General features: G+C 44.8%; 1 protein-coding gene across 3 annotated transcripts; it reads right to left on the reverse strand.

Annotated features, from left to right (window-relative positions):
* Nucleotides 1-435: 435 nt before the first annotated feature.
* NME5 (NME/NM23 family member 5) lies at nucleotides 436-20,661 on the reverse strand. Of its 3 annotated transcripts, none has more exons than XM_083181764.1 (6): nucleotides 20,436-20,661; nucleotides 9,441-9,603; nucleotides 7,057-7,262; nucleotides 3,959-4,059; nucleotides 2,430-2,548; nucleotides 436-593 (listed from the first exon to the last, which is right to left on the reverse strand). In XM_083181764.1, the coding sequence occupies exons 2-6, from the start codon at nucleotides 9,591-9,593 to the stop codon at nucleotides 516-518; spliced, it is 657 nt and encodes a 218-aa protein (XP_083037890.1). In that variant the 5' UTR covers nucleotides 9,594-9,603; nucleotides 20,436-20,661; the 3' UTR covers nucleotides 436-515. The 3 variants fall into 3 exon arrangements, with proteins under 3 accessions (XP_083037890.1, XP_083037889.1, XP_083037888.1); XM_083181763.1 differs by having other exon boundaries at nucleotides 20,345-20,661; XM_083181762.1 differs by having other exon boundaries at nucleotides 20,326-20,656.
* Nucleotides 20,662-21,052: the final 391 nt, after the last annotated feature.

The raw sequence follows: 21,052 nt of genomic DNA on the forward strand, positions 1-21,052 counted from the left end.
GTAAAGTAATCTGCGTCCCCTTGCCACGCTTCGGGCTCGGTGGCTCGCTACGCTCACCACATTATATAAAATTAACTCCGCAGCGACGTGGATAGTGTGGGTATGAAAAGGTTGGCAGGTTTGTGGACACACAGAAGGTACTGACAAGTAAGGGGGAATGAGTGAGCAAGCAGTGGACCCGAGCCTGACGGGTATATTGGTCAGGCCTGGGCCTGCATAATTAGTAGCCCCTCCCCCCTTACATGGTTTCAGTGTGAGGGAGGGGGAGAGGTGTGGACAGATTAGACTGGAAGTAACATTCCTTCTTTCGGACATCGATGAGAAGAAGATGACTTATTTCCATCAATCATTGGGATAAGCAACTGAGTGTAACTGTGTCATTTACTTAGACGGACTATTAAAAATATTAACAAAATGAATACAAAATAGTAGCGCACAGCCAATTTCATTCTGTCATCAGTTATAGGCTTTATTAACAATGGCCATTCTTATCTCCCCCAATAATTATTTATCCTTTATTCTTCGATAATGGCTTCATCATGAACGTCAGGTCTGTTAGGATTATGCTTAAGAAGCCAATCAGCAAGCCAGACCTGGAAAGAAATAAAATAATTACCTTTATAGTATATTATTATAACATTTATATAACTTATTACTTCACACCATTAAGATATAGTAAAATAACCATAGTACTCTGCAATTCACATTATCTTTAGTACTGAATACCCTTTACCTTAATGCCCATACACAGTAGAAGATTATCTTTCCAATATTACCGGTTGAAATTAAAATCTGGAAATTTCTGGGAAGAAATTACAATCAACCATTTGCTCCAAAATGCTGGAAAATAGACAAAAGCAGTCATCTGCGCAAATTGATTTAACCAATTTGTCTGTAGGACCAATTTTTGTCTGTTTTCTATGTTTAGGATCAAATGGTCAATTGTCCGTTGCTTCCAAATATTTCCAGATTTTCATTCCAACCAGCCAGATTGGAAAGATAATCTTCTAGTGTGTATGGACCTTGATTTATCTATTCAGATACAATACTGAACTAAGGAGGATGTCTCTGCAGCTACAGGCAGAGCACCCACAGATCACCGTCACCTATGGATTATTATCTTTTTGGAGCTGAAGAACTCAAAGCATGTCCATGTCATGGGGTAACAAGAGGTGCTTGCTAGACAACAAGCCCTGAATAAGTCAGAAGACATTTGGGGGTAAACAGAACCCCTCCCCTCTTTAACCATCGCCTGATTATTTTGATGAGCAGGCAATAAATAACACTATCTACAGGAATACCATGACTGTAAAACAGAGAGGAGGGGGCTCCACATATGTTTCAATCCCACCCACCAAGGTTTCCAAAATAAATGGGGACTCCTGTATGTTCCTATTCAGATTTTGAGTGCACTCATTTTTGAAGGAAAGGAGACACCTTACACCAGTACCTTTCTATTTGCAATGGTCATCTGGAAATCCATAACACCACACTTTCTAAGCATGATAATGATAGTGGCAAGAAAACATTTCGGAGTACCTCCCTACCATTTCCAAAATGCATAGGCTAACACATAGGAAACAAGAAAGGCATTCTATTTACGGTCTGTTGAAAATCTGTTATCACCGGACTTTCCTGATCTTTGCCCTATAATGCCACATTTGTAAAAAGTCATTGTGGTATCAGCATAGGTGGTGCCTGGAGTACAAATACAAACAACAACATTTTCAGCTCCTGCAATCTAATATGAATTTCATCGTTGGGTTACAAAGAAACCAAGGATATTTTATTAAAATGCAGGTTAAAACAAAGTTAAGATTTGCATATGTACTGTAAAGTATTACAGATATTGATGAAAACAATGAGTATGAATGTGTCAGTATCGGCTCAGCACAGGTGGGGGATGGGTTGGGTGGGGTTAGCCTATGCACAGGTGGGGATACACAGGGAGTTCAGCACAGGTGGGGGATGAAGAGCTGCAGGGGGGATAAAGTAGAAATCTATACTCAACAGCAGCAGCCTGTTTTCCCTCTCCCTGAGCGGGTTTCCCACCCACCGGATGGCCAGCCGCCTGCAACTTTGCTTTTTTTTTCTTTTTACAGGGGCGTGACTACACCCCCTCTCATAGGCCACTTCCCCTTGTTTTACCAGGGCATGTTGTATGACAAATCATACATGCAAAAAAATATCATGGACTTACTGTACACCACGTAGCTTATGGTGATTAAGAATTGCTTTGATTACGTAAAATACAAAAGATTCACTATAGTATTTATACACCACAAACTCATTTCATATATACTAACTGTAAGTAGACAAGATATCTTGTGAAAATGTAACAAAACATCTAAACATCAAGTTAATTTTTGGCTCATACAGAAATCTGCATGAAATACACAGATACCGTTAGGTTCATACATGTAACTTACATAAGGATCAGCTGGTTTCTGTTTGCAAAGTTCTGTGAGCCCAGCAAGTAGAGTTGGATTAACAAAAAGGTTTAGATAATCCTTAGCGGCTTCTCCGGCAGGAACAGGCTCAATGGTCACTGACAAATGACACAAAACAAAAAGATTTATATGGTCGACACTATGTAGGGCGACCTATTTCATGTGTTGACCTAAGCCAAGTCAACCTAGCGATTATGGCCCTTATTCTGATTCACTCGCAAAGACAAATTCCTTCTCAAATGGAGAAAAACCATGTGCACTGCAGGTGGGGCAGATGTAACGTGCAGAGAGAGTTAGATTTGGGAGGGGTTTTACTTCAATGCGAGATCTATACTGCAGTGTAAAAATAGAGCAGCCAGTATTTTCCCTGCACAGAAACAAACTAACTCACCCAAATCTAACTCTCTCTGCATGTTACATCTGACCGAAACACCTGAATAATTGGAAGCTCCCCTGAACTGATGGCAAAACGCCGTCAGGTTTATTCTATGCAGTGTAGTAGTTTTGGCAAAAAGCAGCTAAGTGGAGCTGTTTGCAGAGAACAGTCTGGGGGCTCGATCACATGATTTGTGGTGAATCCCATAAAGACTATGGCTAGCCGCGATTTGCGGCACTTGGGGCCCGATTTAGACTACATCGGCCAGTTGTGAAGTTGGACGCTGGCCAATGTTTGGGCTACTGCGCGTGCGCATTGGCCGCAATGAGCATGCGCAAGGCCCAGCTGCAATAGTCTTCGGCAAATATGTCTATATGGAAGCCGGCGACGTCAGCGGCAGGCCGGAAGCGACCGCTTTGTTCACGGCCGCCAAGTCATGTGCTAAGCAGCGGCTGCAAACACCAGGGACAAGAGGAAAATTCATTTGAGGGTGAGTAAAAGAAAAAAAAAGTTATTATATTTTCCTCTAGCCGGCTGGACACGAATGGAGGTGTACCTGTAAACATTAATTCGCAATCCTTGCAAAATCATTTGCATGGCGGGAGTTTGCAGGACTGGAGACAGACCTGTTTGCAAGGTGGACAAATTTGGCCCTGTGCAAACAGGTATGAATCAGACAAAATCCTTTTTAGATGGACAAAACCATGTGTACTGCAGGTGGGGCAGATGTTACTTGTGCAGAGGGAATTAGATTTGGGTGGGGTTTTACTTCAAAGTGAGATCTATATTGCAGTGTAAAAATAAAGCAGCCAGTATTTACACTGCACAGAAACAAAATAACTCACCCAACTCTAATTCTCTCTGCAGTTTAAATCTGCCCCCCCTGCAGTGTACATGGTTTTGTCCAACTAAGAAGGATTTTGTCAGAAAGAGTGAACTAGAATAAGGCCCTTGATGTGGTGATAAAGATATCAATGAACCACACATCTGCACTTTCCACCTGTAGATCACCCACCCAATGGGGCCTGGGAAAAAAGTTGTCAAGTCTATATTAAAATTAACACTTGTCTTATTGTATCAAAAAAGGAAAGTACACAAAAATAAAGTCACTATTGCCCTGTATCATAGTTACCGTGTGGAAACATAAATCGGATTTCCCGTTCAGCTGAAGTAAAGCAGTTACTGCCGTGTACAGCATTGCGGAGATCATCAGTTCCATAGATAGCCCTTAAGCTGGAACAAAGCCATTTAGGTCAGTTATAGGAGTCAATGCACGATTGTAGGGCAGTTAATAACATTTTCATCACCTCTAAACACTAATTTGAGAGAAACAAAAGCAGTCTGGGAAAAGGACTTTGATAACAGCTTTCAGTGTTCTGTTTTACAATTATAATGCAATTGGGTACAGACAGGGGCGGAGCCAGAAAAAATGACAGGCGGGGCACTATGACAGGGGAAGGAGGGGGTTCTATTTGCGCAGACTGCTGGATAAATGACTTATTTATTTTATTTATTAACAGTTTCTTATATAGCGCAGCATATTCCGTTTGCAACATTAGGCATGGCCGTATAAGAATGACAGGGTGAGGGAGGATGCCATGAAGAGGCAGATGGTGACAGAAGAGAGAGAAAAGGTGATGGGGAGTTAATGCCGCAGGGGGTGAAAGGAGAGTGGGTGATGGGGAGGTAGCAATGCAGGGGAGAGGTATAGGTTGACACTAGAGACAGAGGGTGATAGGTAGGTAGGGACGCATTGGAGATGCAGAGGGAAAGCCTGTAGGGTGTTGAGGTTGAGATAGTGGGAGTCAATGGGTAATGCTAAGGAGGGGGGGGGGGAGCAGTGGGAGGAAGTGGGTGAGGGAGAGGCTGTCATTGACATAGAGCAGGGGTTCTCAAACTCGGTCCTCAGGACCCCTCACTGTTCACGTTTTCCAGGTCACCTGGCAGGTGCACAGGTGCGTTCATTACTTATTTAAACATTTTAAAAGATCCACAGTTGGAGTTAATTATTTCACTTGTGATCCTTTGAGGAGACCTGGAAAACATGCACTGTGTGGGGTCCTGAGGACTGAGAACCTGTGACATAGAGGATGATGGAAAGAGGCAGTGGGTGAAAGGAGAGAGGTGATGGGGAGAGTTAGTGGGAGATGGAGAGGCAGTGATGTACTGGAGATGCAGAGGATGAGCCTGTAGGTGACGGGGAGAGATAGTGGGAGATGAAGAGGCATTGAAGCAGAGAGACAATGAGTTACTAGAAAGGATGACTGGAAAGGTAGTGGATGACAGAGAGAGGCAAACGTGATGGAGAAGCACAGGGTGACTGGGAAATAGTGGGTGACTGAGAGAGACAGGGGTTACCAGGAGATGGTGGGTGACATGTGCCCAGACCGCTGTTCTGGATATTGTCCCTGCTGCCCCCCCCCCCCCCAAAAAATAGAAAAAAAGACCACCTTCCCATAAAAAACGTATAACATGTAAAGTAACTAAACATTCACTAGTTACCATAGTGATTATACATATATTAATTGTGACACCAAAGAGTGTACATTATTCAGTTTATCAGTATTTATAGTTACATATATTTTGTTTTCTTATTAAATATCTCAAAATGGTAGTACATAGTGCTAGCTGTATGTGTACACACAGTCCTGCACCTGGTGACTAGTTTTACCCTTTTCATGCTCTCACTTCAAGATCTGGCTCAGCCACTATGTAAAATTAGAGGTCCCACAGGAGAAATTTCTCTGTAGTAGACCATTTGTTAAATAGGAGGAGGCTGTGAGTAATGTAGTTATTCATTCAACTTTGCACCACAATTTCGACAGTTATGTCAACATTTTTGTGTATATTCTCAGACAGTTGATGTGAAATTTCAACACCCCGACATTAGGGTTAGGCTTCAGTATGGGAGGGTTAGTGTATGGTACAATAGGGCGGTGGGTTAGGCACTAGAGGCATTCGATATTATGGCCATGTCGACATTCTCATGTCACCAAATCATAGAACACCAAGCAGTTATAGCCCATATTTTGCGAAAATAACAGGTTACCACTGCTTAATAAATAGACGTACTTTACGCCTTCAGTTTTAGGCTTATTATCATCATCATCATTATTATTATACAGAATTTCCCAAGAACGATGTAATAGCAGGAATATTACTAATGTACATCATAGAGAAATACTGTAAAACGCATTAAACTAGCAGCACCAAACAGTATTACAGGTTGAGTATTCCTTATCTGAAATGCTCGGGTCCACGAACATTTTGGATAAGGGATTTTTTTGGCTTTTGGAATATATATATATATATATATATATTTTTTTTTTATCACATACTTACCTGGTCCCCGATGGTCCCCCATTATCCATGGCGGCCTTCAGGATCCTCTTCAGCAGCATCTCCGGTCTCAGGGGTGCATTGCGCAAATGCGTGGTCACGCCGGTGACATCACTGGCGCGCCAATGCAATGCACCCCTAAGACCTGAGATGTCGCTGAAGAGGATCCCGGAGGCTGTCATGGACATCGGGCACGAAGTAAGTAAAAAAATAAAAACAACAACCCACGGTTTTCGTAATATATTTTTTTGGGGAATACACGGATAAGGGAGACCCGGCCAGTATTTAGTAATTACTCAGAGTAACGAAGACTTGGGTCTCAAACCACTAACATGGATGATGCATTACTGCCTGTCTACACTAGAATATGCCCAAGAGCGATAATTATGTCCCGGTATGTAAATACGTACAAGCATAGGCGTGCACAGCCCATTTTATTAGGGGGTGCACCGTCAAAGGGGTGTGTCTAGTACCACCTATTGGGCGTGTCTAGCATTGCCAATCATGAATGTTTACCAACATATATTGGTTCTCACTAAAATATAAAATGTCTCTCAGCCACAAGATAATCTCCGGCCTATTTCAGTTTTAATATTCTTTTTACTCTGTATAACAGTACATGCATATAAAGTAAAAAATATATATGGACTATACAGGTATGTAGTGATATGACAATGGTCTAGTACAATTAACAATGCAAAACACACAATTGATTGATGGGTACTAATTTTAATGGAATACAGGACTAAAAAGCAAAAGACTTTGGTAAAAGTTATTGCTGGTATTGCTAGCGGCAGGGAGTTGTTCATAAGGGTGGGCACAGCATTTGGGGGTGCCTGTGCACCCCTAACACTCAATGTGCGCACACCTATGCGTACAAGACATTCTCACCTATCAGGATGAGTTTCTTTAGCTCTTAGACTATTTGCTGGTCCCATTAGTTCTCTCCAAGCAAGGATGGCATTATGCCTGGTCAGTTCCAGAGCAATGATTGGCCCAGAGCTCATGTAGGCAGTGAGGCTGGGGAAGAACATTTTCCCATACTGGTCCGAATAGAAGTCACTGCATTGTTCTGGGCTTAGATGCAATTTTCTTTTCTGTCAATGTTACAATCAAACATGTTAGGCCAGTTATTACATGTATATTCACATTGCATTTGATTTGCCTGTTTTGAAAAGGTAACACTGTATTTTACGAATGGTAGGTTTCATAACACAATGCACTTTAAATTAAGGTATGCAATGTTGACTTTATCTGTATTCTTAGCCCTTATTATTATAGGCACAGACAAAACTTTGGCTGTTGGCTGATGGCTGTTATTTTTTCTGATGATAGCTTAATAAGGGTTGTATAAGATATCCCGGCACTCACCATCCCGATGGTCACAATACTGGCAGCAGAATTCAGACCGTGAAAATGCCGACGCATTTGGTGATTACTCTAACCCTAACCCACCCCTCCTACAGACTGACCACCCCTTCAGAAACCAAACCCTCTCCCTAATTCTTACCTTCAAGATTTGTTAAAATCTTTTTCACCATCTGGATTCTGCTTCTGTGGTCATGCCCCTTCTTCAGAACGAAGCCTAACATTTCTAATCATTGCCCAATGATGCTATTTGTCAGGTGACTTAGGGTGAGACTAAAAGCCCCCATAGACTTGTACAAGGTATCGCAAGTTAGCATTGCATGCCATACCCCGGCAGGGGCGGGCTGGGCCGGGGGGCAGGGTGCCATGTGCCCCCCGGGCCGCTTGGCCAGTCAATGGCTGCGGGCCGCGCTGGTCACCATCCACCTCCTCCAGGCAGCCCTCCTGCGCTGGCCGCGGCTTCCAGAACACTTCCTGCACTGAGGACATGTCTGATAAATCTATAGTGCAGTACTTGCGATCTAGGGGTACATGGGACCATGCATCGGATCGGAGGTAAAAAAGGAACCTTCAACTACCAGGTGTTCCCTTGGCAGGACAGCGCTGTCTCTCCCTAAAGTCCTTTGTTCGCCTACAGAATCAGCCAAGCCAGCATTGGGATCTACTAAGGAAGCACATATAGGAACGGACACTCAGCAGGAGCTCTATTGGACATATTGGGTGACTATATCTGTACAATGAACTTTAAATGGTACCAGCAATTTAAATGTATTTTATTAGAATAAAACATTGTTTGTTTTTAATGCACCTGTTGCATGAATTCATATAGCGCACTACCTTTTCCTTTTGTTCTTTTTTGTGGGCGGGACATCCCACTTTTTATCTAACTGCAGCTTGGCCTCACAGCTGATCTCGAGGCGCCCCACGTGCGATACTCTGCATCCATCCTTTTCCTTATTTTATATGATTGTAAAAGTCTGTAGAATAGTTCAGGACTAACGGATCATCCACTATCTGACCTGCCTAACAGCAACTATTGAAGCACCAGCACCAGAACAGTGGACAAGTCACCATGTCCTCAGAATAGGGGGGCCCAGTGAGCCCCTGAGCCAGGGGAAAATCCTGGAGATCATTGAGGTCACTACCCTCACCTGCACAGGCAGAGGAGACTGTGCTGGACTGAGAAGAGCTTCTGTTGCTGACAGGTAAGAAAGGGGAGGGGGACAAGGACTTGTACACCCCATCCCCTCAGCGCCAGTGGAAACAGCCGCCCAAAACATAAGCTCTGCCCTAATTAGTAAAAGGTGCAATGGCTACATAGAAATACATAACATCTATCCACCTAACCAGGATGATTTAGAATTTATTTAAATCCATCAGTCAAACCAGATGATCATCTGTGGTTTTGTGGGTTAAGATGGCCAGGGCCATTCATATTTTACCATAGAAAAATATTCTTGCTTTATAGATTATTACAGCAAGAAACACATTTCTCTTGTTGTGGCAGTGGGGGAGCCAATGTCAATCAGCCATTTGCGCTAAAACACCAGAAAGGTGATCTTTAGATGTGTGACCAGCTTTAGTCCCGTGTTATAGGGGGATGCGGTTAAGACCCAAGTAGTCAGAAGACCAACAGGCAGCAGCCTGACACATTGCAATAGGTGCAGGCTGTGGAGGGGTCAGTTAATGGTTAATCTACAGAATTGGTAGGGTTAAAATACTTACCGGAGTGTGGTGGGATTTTATTCCTTCACAATTCTGCTGACTGTAGGGATTTCCTACACAACCAGTTATAGGGGTAGATGACCTATGTCTTTCATGTAAAGGTCAATTAAATAAAATGATATTGCTGCCCACGTAAAAGCAATCTTAGCTGACATGTTCCTGGCTCATGTGCACCAGAATACCTGAATAATGAAGAATCCACTTCTGCGAATAATATCCTCAATTTCTTCTGCTTTATGAAGGACGTCTGGCTTGATAAGAGCTAGTGTTCTTTCTATATAAATCCTGGGGGCTCCCATAGACTGCACCAGGACTTGCTGCTGGTTTGCACTCATTTTTCTTCAGCTGGAAATATTAATGGTAGAGTTTAGCTGATTTACAAATTGTCCTGTATTTCAGCCTTGAAACAGCTTTAAGGTACTCAGTGTTTCTATATAACGTTCTGGGCGTTATTCAGGTTCACTCGCAAAGCACATTTGGTTTGCTAATGGCCAAAAACATGTGCACTGCAGGGGGGGGGGGGGGTAGATGTAACGTGTGCAGAGAGAGTTAAGGTGCCCATACACTGAGCCGATTTCGGCTGATTTTGCAAGATTCTGATGAACTGGGCTGTGAAATCGCCCCAAATCAGCTCGGGTCCGATGCACGGTTCCATGCGCATTGGACCCAAGCCGGTGGCCGGACCTGCTGGCTGTCCGACAACCTGACCTGGGACCTCCTTCCCCGTGTAGTGGGGGATGGGCAGTGGGGTCCGTCTGGCCGGCTGCTGAAGAGTATCAGCCAATCAACATCCGGCCAGTCATTTCAAAATATTCAGCAACCGTATCCTGCCTCCCGGCAAAATGCTGCTACAAGCTCCAGCATCACAGCCACGCAGCCACGTTATTTTGTTTCTGTGCAGGGTAAATACTGGCTGTTGTGAACCGGAATCAGGCCCCCTACGTAGCTTTATTCTCTATATCATAAATTGACAAAAGAGACTAAGGCCCATTTATCAAGCAATATTTGTCTCTATTTCCCCGAAAACATCATCCTGGGGTTAGCTGTAAATATTAGGTATCAACTGGATGTATAACAGAGTGTCCACAGCAGGTATCATTTATACCAGCTGCAATCCCTTCTTTTCCACCTGTAGCGGCATCCTCCATAGTTTTTTTGGGGGGTGCTGCTGCAATGATGCCAGATTTACTATTATCAAGCAGGAAAGTTAACTAAAGAACATAAAGAGAATGCTGGTGTTTAAAATAGGTTTTTGTCTTTTGACAAAGGAGCGAAAATATTGCCAACAACTAGACAGATTATACAGATCAGTTACTGTTACTTGTCTCACACAGAAGAGGTGCAGTAGCCTAATTAACATTAAGACAGAAGCAGCACTGGATCAGGATACTATCTGCCATCTATCTACTTAAGCTAAAGGAGGCAAATTCATTAACAAATGGGTCAGCAGCTCTTGTATTTATACACTGTCTTATAAGGGCCACAAAATTGGCAAAAGGCAGATTTAGCACCAAATGTTTAAACCATTTCACAAGAAGTTTTCATAAGGATGCAAGGTTCAGACTGGATCCCGATAGCATAACAAATATATCTGCATCTTGTGGTGGGGGCACAGGGGGTCAGTACCCTTGGGCCCCACTCTAGCTAGGGACCCCCTGTGGTAATGTTTTTTTTTTTTTTTTTAACTTGTGCATGGGAGTGGGGTAGCATACCTCCCAACTGTCACGATTACAGCGGGACAGTCCCGATTTTCGAGTCCTGTTCCGCTGTCCCACCCGCGGCAGGCATTGTCCCGCTGCGGGGGGTGGCAGTTGGGAGACTCCCCAATCTAATAGAATAGACGCTGTGCGCATGCGCACAGCGTCTATTCTCGTATGAAAATGAGGTTGTGGCTAATAAGCATAAGCCACGCCCTCAATTGCATACGCCCCGCCCCTTTCCGGACGTGAGTGTCCCTATTTCATCAGCACAGAAGTTGGGAGGTATGGGGTAGTGCTGCAGCTTCACCTATCTGCCAATGTGACAATGATTAATGTTGCTCAGCATCAGGAGCCATCATACTATGGTTATCAGTATTGCCCGTCCTTATTCATATTCTTATCACTACCCTTGTAGACTGCAGTGATTGTAATGTCCCTGTTTGCAGATGACACTATACTATGTAAGGGATTAGCACAGGAGGATAGTTACATGCAATACTAACAGGATGGCTAATGTGCTCTTGAAATGAGAAATTATTTAATTGTTAACAGTTATATAGCACACACATACATGGGGGCATGCCCAGCATAGAGCTGCGAAAAATGGGGGAGTGGCCTCATGGTAGCGCTGAGAGTATAGGCCATGTCCCTTTTGATAGACCACGCCCCAAAAAAACATTTGGCGCGCACCCTGTCCCGCCCCTAAGTCAGGAAATGTTTGGAGGTATGCACATATTCCGAATCTCTTTACAGAGAATAGCCATTTACATTAATTAATAAATGCCATTTATCAAATATACATATGTGGTTATGTAGCTAGACTATGGTAATAACTTTGCTGTTTTTATAATAAACTCACTACAATTTGGGAAATGAGTTCAAAAGGATTTAGGAACATGGATTAGAGATGGAAAAGGACTTTGGGTTGCTGGGTGACATACAGCTGAGCAGCAGCACACAGCGCCATGCAGTGGCTGCAGAGGTAAGTACATGCGCTGGATACATAAATCGCAGGGTATGCAGTCAGTGGATAGACAATATCTAGGTCGACAGTCAATAGGTTGACCACTTATGGTCAAAAAACAAAGAAAAGGTTTATAAAGTCCCGAGGTGCTGTCTAAAAGTCTGTGCAGCCTCAATACCGATGAAGGATCACTGGAATCCCTCCTGAAAAGTACAACTGGAAAGTGACAGTGTTGATAACGCTTGACTCTGTGCTCATATAGGTGATATCAAGTGATGTTCAGGTGATTAACGCATACCTCCCACCGTTTATTCACCGCTGCTCAGCAGCCAACAGGGGGACTCCCAACAGCCCCCCCCCTCTCCGCGGGACACTGCCAGCCGCGGGAGGGACGCGGGAATGTCCCCGACAGATGTAACAGGTGCAGATAGAATTAGATTTGGTGAGTTATTTTATCTGCACCTGTTACATCTTTCCCCCTGCAGTGCACATGGTTTTGTCCAGCTAAGAAGGAATTTGCCTCTAAGAGTGAACTAGAATAAGGCCCTAAATGTGCTGTGAGCCGTGCACAGTCTCTCTCTGTGCCTGTAATTCCAAATGAGTTGTGAGCCCAGCCACTGTCTTACTTCCTGCCTGCAAGCACACTTAGTGACTGAGCCTCTGCAACTCACGGTCAGATCCTGGAAACTCCAGTGTTCAAAGACATGGGTCTAACCAGGGTTTTTGGTGTAAAAGGGGTTAGTCACAGGTAAAACTGTAGCAGAAAGTGAAAGGAAGGCAGCAACTGAAGAAGCAGTATGTGTTAGGCAGAAGCAGCCCTCCATACCCAAAAATGAGTGGCCACTACGCTTGAGAACGCTTGAAATAACCTAAGCAATTAGGGCCCAAATAGAAGCTGCACCTCTTAACCCTTTGAGTGCCAAGTGAATTTGTCAAAATAGATGTGAAAATTGAAAAGCAAACGTATTTACTCATCGTAATGGGCATGTAATGTTTACCTTATATAGGAATAATCTTTTTTTTAACACATTTTTGTTTGAATTTATATAACAAATGTGAGTGACACTGACATTTTTAGTGGCTTGTTTTGAACATCTCTCACAGAGAGGTTGGCACTCAAAAGGGTTAATAAAATGAGAAAAAATAAAATAAAAGTTGTGTCTCAATTTTAAAGTATGTTAAAATACCGTATATACTCGAGTATGAGCCGAGTTTTTCAGCCCTTTTTTTAGCTGAAAAAGCCCCCTCTCGGCTTATACTCGAGTCAGTGGCTTCTTTGCTGTGTCCAGCCATCCACTTCGCTGTCCGGCTGCACTTTAAACATAGGCGCGGCTACTGCAACATGGCCGCCGGCCTCCTGCATTATACATGTCCTCAGTGCAGGAGGCCAAGTGCAGCCGGGCAGCGAAGTGGACGGCAGGGCAGTGGCGGCGGCCGCGTACCCCCCCCCCCTTGGAGCCAGTCAGCGTCGTACCCCAAACACGCTGGAGGAGGTAAGCGGCGGCTGCTCCCTCCCCCCTCCGTGTGTGGTGTCCCTTGCATGGGGATCAGCCTGTGGTGTCCCAGGGGTGAGCAGGGGATTCAGCCTGTGGTGTCCCAGCCTGTAATGTATTGTGCAGGAGGAGCAGCCTGTGGTGTCCTCTGCAGGGGGAGCCACCTGTGGTGTCCTGCTATTATGCAGGGGGAGCCACCTGTGGTGTCCTGCTATTAGGCAGGGGGAGCAGCCTGTGGTGTCCCAGGGGTGAGCAGGGGGATCAGCCTGTGGTGTCCCAGCCTGAGCAGCCTGTGGTGTATTGTGCAGGAGGAGCAGTCTGTGGTGTCCTCTGCATGGGGAGCCACCTGTGGTGTCCTGCTATTATGCAGGGGGAGCCACCTGTGGTGTCCTGCTATTAGGCAGGGGGAGCAGCCTGTGGTGTCCTGCTATTATGCAAGGGGAGCATTCTGTTGTGTCCTTGTATTTTTATACAGGGAACTATACCAGTAGCTGCTGCATTTCCCACCCTAGGCTTATACTCGGGTCAATACGTTTTCCCAGTTTTTTGTGGTAAAATTAGGTGCCTCGGCTTATATTCGGGTCGACTTATACTCGAGTATATAGAGTAATTAGGGTGTAATTTTGGAGAATGGGTATTTATGCAACATATGGGTTACCGGTAACTATTTAGGGATTAAATTACTCTAAATGGGTGTTTAGTGCAGTAACACAAGTCTCTGCACCAGGGGATCTTACACACTATGGCCCTTATTCTGGGAGAGAATTAGATTAGGTGGGGTTCTACTTCAAAGAGAGATCTATAATGCAGTGTAAAAAAAAAATCTGTATTTCCCTGCACAGAAACAAAATAACTCACTCACATCTAATTCTCTCTGCACATGTTACATCTGCCCCACCTGCAATAAGATTACACGAACACTTCTCGCCTGCTCCTCAAACGTTATTTTATTATGTATATTTACAGATTGGTAGGTCTAATTAGATCTGATTGGTCACATGACCCATGTAGCTAGGGTATATAAAGCCAGCAATACCAGTGGCGTAGCTTCTGTAAGGCAGCCCCCGCTGCTGCTTGGGGGAGCGGGGGCTGTGTGGGCGCCGTCACCCGCGGGCACACACTGAGAAATCATCTCAGTGAGTGACGTCTGACATACTGTACACACCGCTGCGGCGCGCGCTGGGAGGAGGAGGAGGGACAGTGTTTGTGATGTGCTCTCCCTCTGCTCCAGCGGCGCCGCTCTATATGATGATGTCCGTCCGGGCAGAGTTTCAGAGAGGCAGACAGTGCACTCTCCTGCTGCGGCTCCCTCCCATCCCCGTACCTCCGCCGGTGGGGTCAGCACGGCATCAGCGGCATCCGTGGCCCTGGCTGCTTACCGCCGCTCCTCCCGCCTGGAATGAGGAAACAGGAGCACCCCTAGCAGCACTGAGAAGTGAGAACCGTAAGTGCACCTGGAGGTGGTGGCGGGGAAGCGGGGGAGGGGTACATGTAGTTCATTGCCATGTAGTGTAGTTACTGCCCATGATATACTGCCCATGAGAGAGTCTCTTGACAGGGGGGGGGTGTGTGTGTGTGTTTGTATGTATGTATGATGGAGACAGTGTACAGTATGTATGTATGAGGGAGACAGTGTGTGTATGTATGTATGTATGTATGTATGTATGAGGGAGACAGTGTATGCATGTATGAGGGAGACAATGTATGTATGTATGTATGTATGAGGGAGGCAGTGAATGTATGTATGTATGTATGTATGTATGTATGTATGTATGTATGAGGGAGACAGTGTATGTATGTGTGTGTATGTATGTATGTATGTATGTATGAATGAGGGAGACAGTGTATGCATGTATGAGGGAGACCGTGTGTGTGTGTGTGTGTATGTGTATGTATGTATGTATGTATGTATGTATGTATGTATGTATGTATGTATGAGGGAGGCAGTGAATGTATGTATATGTATGTATGTATGAGGGAGACAGTGTATGTATGTATGTATGAGGGAGACAGTGTATGAGTGTATGTATGTGTGTATGTATGTATTTATGTATGTATGTATGAGGGAGGCAGTGAATGTATGTATTTATGAGAGAGACAGTGTACTGTATGTATGTATGTATGTATGTATGTATGTATGTATGTATGTATGTATGAGGGAGGCAGTGAATGTATGTTTGTACAGTATTTATGAGGGAGGCAGTGTACAGTATGTATCTATGAGTAAGGCAGTATATGTATGTAATGTATGTAATGTATGTATGTATGTATGTATGTATGTAATGTGAGACCCCACTCCCACCCATCTCTTTCTCTCTCCCTCCCTTGTGCACTCTCTCTCACTTCTCACATCCCTCCCTCTGGAGAGATGCCGGCGGCTGATCTCTCACATTCTGACAGCCACACACTCAGCTGGGCTCCTTCACCCCAAGCCCTGACCCCACCCCCCATTAATGGAGGCCAACCAGGTCATCATTAATCTGTCACTGCCTGCCCCGGGTACATGCAATATTATTCCCGGCCCCCCAGATCCTGCATATATATATACATTTTTATATTGGGGGGGGGCACAAAATTTTATGGCAGGGGGGAGCAAAATTTATAGTTACGCCACTGAGCTATACCTATGCCGTTACTATCCTTTGATAAAGCTACCAAGCGTAGCTAAACGCGTAAGGAGAACTCTGCTGACTCTCCCAACAAAGTGTACCTGGATTGCAGACCCAACCATCTTTATTTGGACTCTCCCTTATTTCTCCATTTGGATCAGCATACCAGGAGGTTGAGGACATGACCCCGCTTCATTAAACCTGCAGCAGGAGTTGGTTATTTGTGCCATCTTGGGCCACTCCTTGTGAAATTTCCTCATTGTTTCTCCACCTGGATCATTGCTTTGGGGACCAATACTATTTCAAGTGGACCTATATAAAAATTAGGACTCTCCAGGACACAAGTTATATGGTTGGTGAGGACTATTTTTAACAGAAAATTGTATTCATTCTCATTCATTTTATGAAATTTGCTTGCTTTTCAGTTTTTAATATGCTGGTACACCTTTGTTTACTAGGTGTTATTAAATGATTGTGAAAGATCTACCAACTGCTCTTTTAAGTTTAACAGCTCTGCTCCATTTTTTTCCTTTTGTTTTATTGAACCACAATTAGGGCCTATATTCCCTACTCCGTGTCTGACTGGGGCATGAAGGGCACACCGGGGGACTGCAGAGGAAGGGGACCTTAATTAAGTGGTGTTCACAGCTACAATAAAGGTATAAAAGATAACATACGTGAACACTACACTGTAGTAGTGAATAAATCATACATGTATAATACTAAAGAATCTAATGATGATCTTGTCCACATTAATTCACTCTAAATATGATAACAGAGGGGGACAGAGTGGTTAAAAGTTAGAGCCAGTGGGTGACGGGGAGAAAATGACATGCAGAGGGTGACAGAGAGATACAATGTGTCACAGGAAGAGGTTGGCAGGGAGATGAAAAGGGTTTAAGCAGAGGGTATGCGCGATCTTTGTAGGTGCGAGCAAAGGTGGTAAATTGGGGTAAAAGGGTGTACTGAGACACGGGAAGTTATCAGAGGGGACAATAGTCCACGATCCTTCTACAGAAGCCATCTACAGCAGCACGTGACTAGATAGCCGGCACAGCAGGGGCACAGCCAGACAGAGTAGTCCTGGGGCCAAATAGAATAAGGTGTGAGAATCAGAATGTGAGAGATTTTGGGAGAATTTTCCATATTTTATAGCGGCAATCAATTACATAGCAAAATCAACCTGGGTTTCCAGGTAAAAAATTGGCTCTTTAAAAAAAAATATATAAAATGGAAAAAAAAACCTCTCCCAAAATCTCTCACCCTATTACATTTGTCCCCTGGACAGGAACAGACCAGAGGCGGACTATACGCCACCATAGTCTGTCAAACTACAGTAGGTGGGTAAAGAAATAATTTCTCTAACTCATCTGGAACATGTAGGTCTGTAGCATTCACATCAAACCGTGGAGCAACACGGATGTCCTGCTGGTATCTCACCTCCCAGTCGTGGTGCATGTAAAGGAAACGGCTAATAAAACAGTGACTTCTGAAAGGGTTTGGCCATACACTGAGAAAGAAGTTTTCATACCAGACTACTTAATCTCGAATTCTCTGATTCAATATACAATTGAATCATTTTTCAATGAAAGACACACAACTCCCTGCAGCTGTAACAAAACTGCTCCCCCTCACAGTCCGCAGAGAGTAAGGAGACCCTTGTAGTGAGGAGGAACCCATTACTCACTGCTGAGAGAATGATGACACCTCTCTGGTGTCTTAGATCTGCGGCGTCCCTATACGGAAAGAGGGCGGGCAGTTGACATCTGTTGTGTTTTCATGGAGATGCACATGAAATGCTGGGCGTTTCCATGGGCGCTACCCCCTTGCCGTTGCCGCCCCACGCCCGCATTGCCAGGTGCCAACGAATAAGCAATTCGCTGCTAGCACAAAGCGTCTGCACTAAAGGTTTATGCGCATGCGAACTTGCTAAACAACGCTCCCCTGTGTGAACGCGCATGGGAGCGTATGGACCAGAATAAGGTCCTTAATTCAGATGAGAACACTGGCTTCCTATGTGATCACACCCTGTCACTCCTGACCACAGCATCCAACAATTTCTACAGCCCAAAAATAACGAATCTGTGGCCATGTGAAGAGGAGGGTTATATGGAGGTATCTGTGTTAATGGTATGTTCCTGTCTCCACCCTAATCTTCATTATGGGGCAGGTAGTGGGTTCTAAAGCATGGATCAGGTAAGAGTTTCTCTTGTATCTTGATTTCCTGACTTCATCCTAACCTTCATAATGTTATTCTCTAGTGTAGACTACCTAAAAATAAAGGAGAACGGCCTTGTCTGGACCATCATTCTTTATTTCTGGATATTGCGAGAGGGAGCTGTGAAGACAGAGATTGGAGGTAGGAGGGACTAAGCGGTCATTCTGATGGGCTTTTAACTAGTTTTATATTATACCCCTTTTACACCGCCGAAAAATCCGGGTCAGCTGTGGGTCAGACCCGGATCCGCGGTGTAAATGGGGTGAAGCCGTGTCCATTTATGTGTATATGTGGCGATTGGATGGATAGATAGATATGTGGAGATATATATATATATATATATATATATATATATATCTCCACATATCTATCTTTCCATCCAATCGCCACATATACACATAAATGGACACGGCTTCACCCCATTTACACCACGGATCCGGGTCATATATATATATGTCCGGGGGCCCCTAATGCTCTTAGCATGGCCCTGCCCCTTGGCAATGAGCAATTTCACCCCTCTTAACAATGAACAACCCCCCCCCCCCCATGGCAACGAGCAATTCCACCCCCCTTGGCAACGAGCAAGCATTTTTTATAAAATCCACAAGAAAACGCAGGGCTGACCCAGGTTCAGTGTAAATGGTGCAGACCCAGGTCCAACCCTGTTTGAAGTGCTGTGTTGTGAGCCGTGCACTGCCTCTCTATGCCTGCTGTAATTGCATATGAGTCATGAGCATTGCCCCCGTAAAGTGAGTGGGAACTGAGTTCCACCTCCACCACAGTCCTGAACAGTAATTCCAACAGAAAAGCCTGTCCCAGTGGCTTCTTCTTCTGGCACAGCATATGTGATGTAAAGTGAAGATGAACAGCTGTGGACATTATGTGTATAAGGGGAATTACTGTGTGACAATATAAATCAAGGGCACTACATGCGGTGTAATATGTATACGATTGTGCTATAGTGTGTTGTGAGCCATTATCCCTTTATGGAAGGTAGGGCACAAATTCCAGTCCCAGCCCCCAACCTGCAAGAATAGACGCTGTGCGCATGCGCAACTAATGAAATCAGAGTGAGTATGGTGGTCGAGTGGCGCAAATTCAGAAGCTGCCGAGTAGTTTTAGTTTTTATGGGTCCCTCAAAAACCCTTCACCAGCACCACAGAACAAATATTTAAAACATAACCTCTCAGGCGCTCCTTCCTAGGATGTTACAGGTTTTTCTCCCGTAAATGAATTGCATGGAAAGAAGAGAGAGTAAAAAATGCAATAGTGAAGCAAGTTTTTTCCAACACTCTCCCTCCCCCTTTAATGAACAATTTAAAGTTGGGTGGTATGTTGTCTTTGATCTCTTTTGTCCATGAGCCATCTTCCCAAATATCACTGGGAAATGGCGCCAGAGCAAGTGGATAAACTCCCTATGCCCTTGCCCAGCATTAGAATGGCAGATACACAATTTATATGGTCACTGGGGCAAACTAGCGCTGTGTGCCTTTCTGTCGGGAGTAAGTAAAACCGGACCCGGACAACACCCCGGAACGCCAGACCAAACATCAAAGTTTGCATTCTGGAGCTTGTAGTGTCCGGTCAGGAGGTGTCCCGTCTGGGGAGTGTCTTGTCCGCGGGGACGCATGTGATAGCTATCACCAGGGACATGGGGAAGGGGAGATTACAGCCTCCCCGTGTGGTCCAGAACGTTCCGGTTTTTGCTACATGCCCGAACCATAAAGGGAGGCTTTATTCTCGACCTCCTCCTCTCCCTGGTGACAAGTGTCGGACACTACAAGCTCCGGAATGACAGAAATTGATGGATGGAGCCTATCCGGCGTTCCGGGGTCTTGTCCGGTTCCATGTTTTACCCATATCTTTTCCTGTCCAGAATTACGCTTTGTATGACAGGTAGCATATTTGTTTATAAGCAGCGGCACATACACTGGCACGTACAATATTACACCCCCAGAGACCCGTTCAGAGGACTATGTATAGAATGGAATGAAAGGCTACACATTACCAGAACTAAGCTGTGACCGGGGCTACTCTTTCCACATCATTTGGAGCTATCTCAATCCATCATTATTATACACACCTTTGTAGCAGGAGTGTACCTGTGGTAAGTTACTTGGCAAAGGTCGCTTGATAGATACCGCGCAGTTACCAGGCTGCCATGTTAGGGGGCAGCGAGGGTATGAGATGTACTGTAATCTGCAGCTGATCTCCCGACCACTAAGCACCGGACATGTGGAGTAAAAGGTCCGTCCTTACAATGAGCTCCCGGCACCTTGTAGCAGCAACACCAATGTTTGAGCGTTCCGTTGCTAAGGAACCGGTCACAAGGCATATGATCTGTACGGTGTCCACCACGGCTCACACCTGTGCAATCTCGCAGCACGGCTTCCGTGTGACTGTCTGTCAGTGCTAGAGCAGCAGTAGAAGCCACTAGACATGTTGCACATTGTGTCAGGTGCCCTAGGGATGGACATCGGAAGCCCACCATCAATCTTTCGATGTGATGGTAACTGGCCATCGCATCAAAAGAATTCAACAGAAAAAAATTAATATGATTTGTGCATGCGCAAATACCTTCAGCACGGCCACGCATGCGCAGAAGCACTGAACCATGGCTGGCCGGGGGGTGGGACCATCGAATCACTATCAAACGTTTGGTGGCACTGAATGTTAAAAAATACTGTTACGGCTATGGATGGTGATACTGCTGTTTCACACTATCTGGTTCAGTCCTAACGGCAAGAGACTGTGGATTCTAACCTATAATGGGGTGTAGGCAGTGGCGTAACTATAAATTTTGCTCCCTC

The sequence above is a fragment of the Crinia signifera genome, chromosome 4 (genome assembly GCF_055691185.1).
Source record: "Crinia signifera chromosome 4, ASM5569118v1, whole genome shotgun sequence".
NCBI lineage: Eukaryota > Metazoa > Chordata > Amphibia > Anura > Myobatrachidae > Crinia > Crinia signifera.